The sequence below is a fragment of the Opisthorchis viverrini genome (genome assembly GCF_000715545.1).
Source record: "Opisthorchis viverrini unplaced genomic scaffold scaffold8111, whole genome shotgun sequence".
NCBI classification, from domain to species: Eukaryota; Metazoa; Platyhelminthes; class Trematoda; order Opisthorchiida; family Opisthorchiidae; genus Opisthorchis; species Opisthorchis viverrini.
Genome location: NW_008754411.1, coordinates 1 through 1,577, shown reverse-complemented (window position 1 = coordinate 1,577; position 1,577 = coordinate 1). Strand labels below are relative to the sequence as shown.

General features: G+C 43.1%; 1 protein-coding gene across 1 annotated transcript; it reads right to left on the bottom strand.

Moving 5' to 3' along the window:
* Positions 1 to 317: 317 nt before the first annotated feature.
* On the bottom strand, positions 318 to 512 carry T265_12222 (hypothetical protein; the record flags this gene model as incomplete). The annotated part of the gene is made up of 1 exon (XM_009179395.1): positions 318 to 512. One exon carries the CDS (start codon positions 510 to 512, stop codon positions 318 to 320), a length of 195 nt encoding a protein of 64 aa, XP_009177659.1.
* Positions 513 to 1,577: the final 1,065 nt, after the last annotated feature.

The following is a 1,577-nucleotide window of genomic DNA, read 5'->3' as shown; positions in this document are numbered from 1 at the left end:
AAACCAGATTATAAGAAGTCGGGATTCAGGTGATGAGCACTATCTATGTTTCATGGCATCGGCGCTCCCAGCAAGGAGTAATCATGTAATCCTAGAAGCGCGAGTTCACGCTGTCGTAATGTGTACCCTCCGGCTTGTGGGTTGTCAGGTATATAGTTCAGCGCCGAGCGCATATAGTAGTACCGTACGGTACTCATATGCGCTTCACCGCATGTAGCGCATCGGTTCCAGTGTATCCATTCGCACAGGTATCAGCGCTTTTTGAGTATTATAAAGTATTATTCTCTTTAGTATTATTAGTATTGGTCTTAGTATTATTAGTAAAGCTTTGCTAATTCCTCAAGATTAGGAGTAAACGTGCCCAGTCGGAATATCACTTCCCACGTTACTGCTCCAGAGTGACAATCACTAGGATTTCCGATGCTTGGTTGTTTATTGCATATAACATCGGCTACCAAACCATTCAACTGATCAGCTCCGAGCAATAATCTCGCAAAATCTTCCACAAACATATCTGAGCACGAAGTCCTGTAACAGCCTGCTAAAAAGCGACCGGTAATCACTTTCTAATCCATCGCATCGCCTACTGTCAGATGGGTACACCGTTTATTATGTCTCCCACCATGTTCAAGTTTACGTTGGGCCTGCACGTTGCAGCCGACTAAATTCCATGAGGTTCTACATGGATTCTAGTAAACATGCATATTGAGAAAAAAACCATCAGTGGATATTATGGTGAGGGTTTTAAATTCGTCATATCTGGAGTCCTCATAAATGAGTGTTACCTCACTGTTATTTCACGCTGAGTTTTGCTCAAAAACAAACCCAAATGTACATTTCTATTCTTCCCTCAAGTTTGGAAGAGTCTTGCGTTTTAAATGGTTAGCAGGAATAAACCCTTCCGGACCATAGGAAATACGTCGCCATTTCCATTATGCCGAATAGATTTATATTGTGTGATCATCCAGGCATGGTTCACACCAAGTTATTGTGATTCCAGTCCTCTGACACGTATCAAACTATGGGTTGTCAAATGTAAATGGAGACGTTGCTGTTACTCGGTTGCCATCAATTTTAGCTTCAAATAAGCACTGTATGATTACAAGCACCCCAAAAGAATGGGTCTCCTTGCAACCCGAGAGTAGCCCCCAACGTTGTGCTGGAATTCATTTGATAAGTAATGTAGCCGTTGTCTTTGTACGTTTGAATATGTTCTCTGTTTAGCTGTCGAAAGAATGCAGATCGACGCCCGCTTTATCTGAAAGATACATCTAGGTTGATGTGAGCTGAATACTTCTCGAACGGGTTTGGTCTGTTCTACTTGGTGGAGCCAAATGGCTGTCCTATTTGCGGGCTCGCTCTGATGCGGTGACTTGGTCGCCATCTTAGCTAAAAACGTTCTCTCAATCTTCAGCTTGTGGTTTGTTTGCGGGAGCTACTTCCTGCAACATTCTGAAAACGTCGTTTAATAGATTTGCCCACAACTCTTGAATGTTGACATTAGGGCTCGCTGAAGTTTGAAGTCAGTGTACCGGTAACAAGTCAACTGATGCTGAATGGCTGTGTGTGCACAGTCT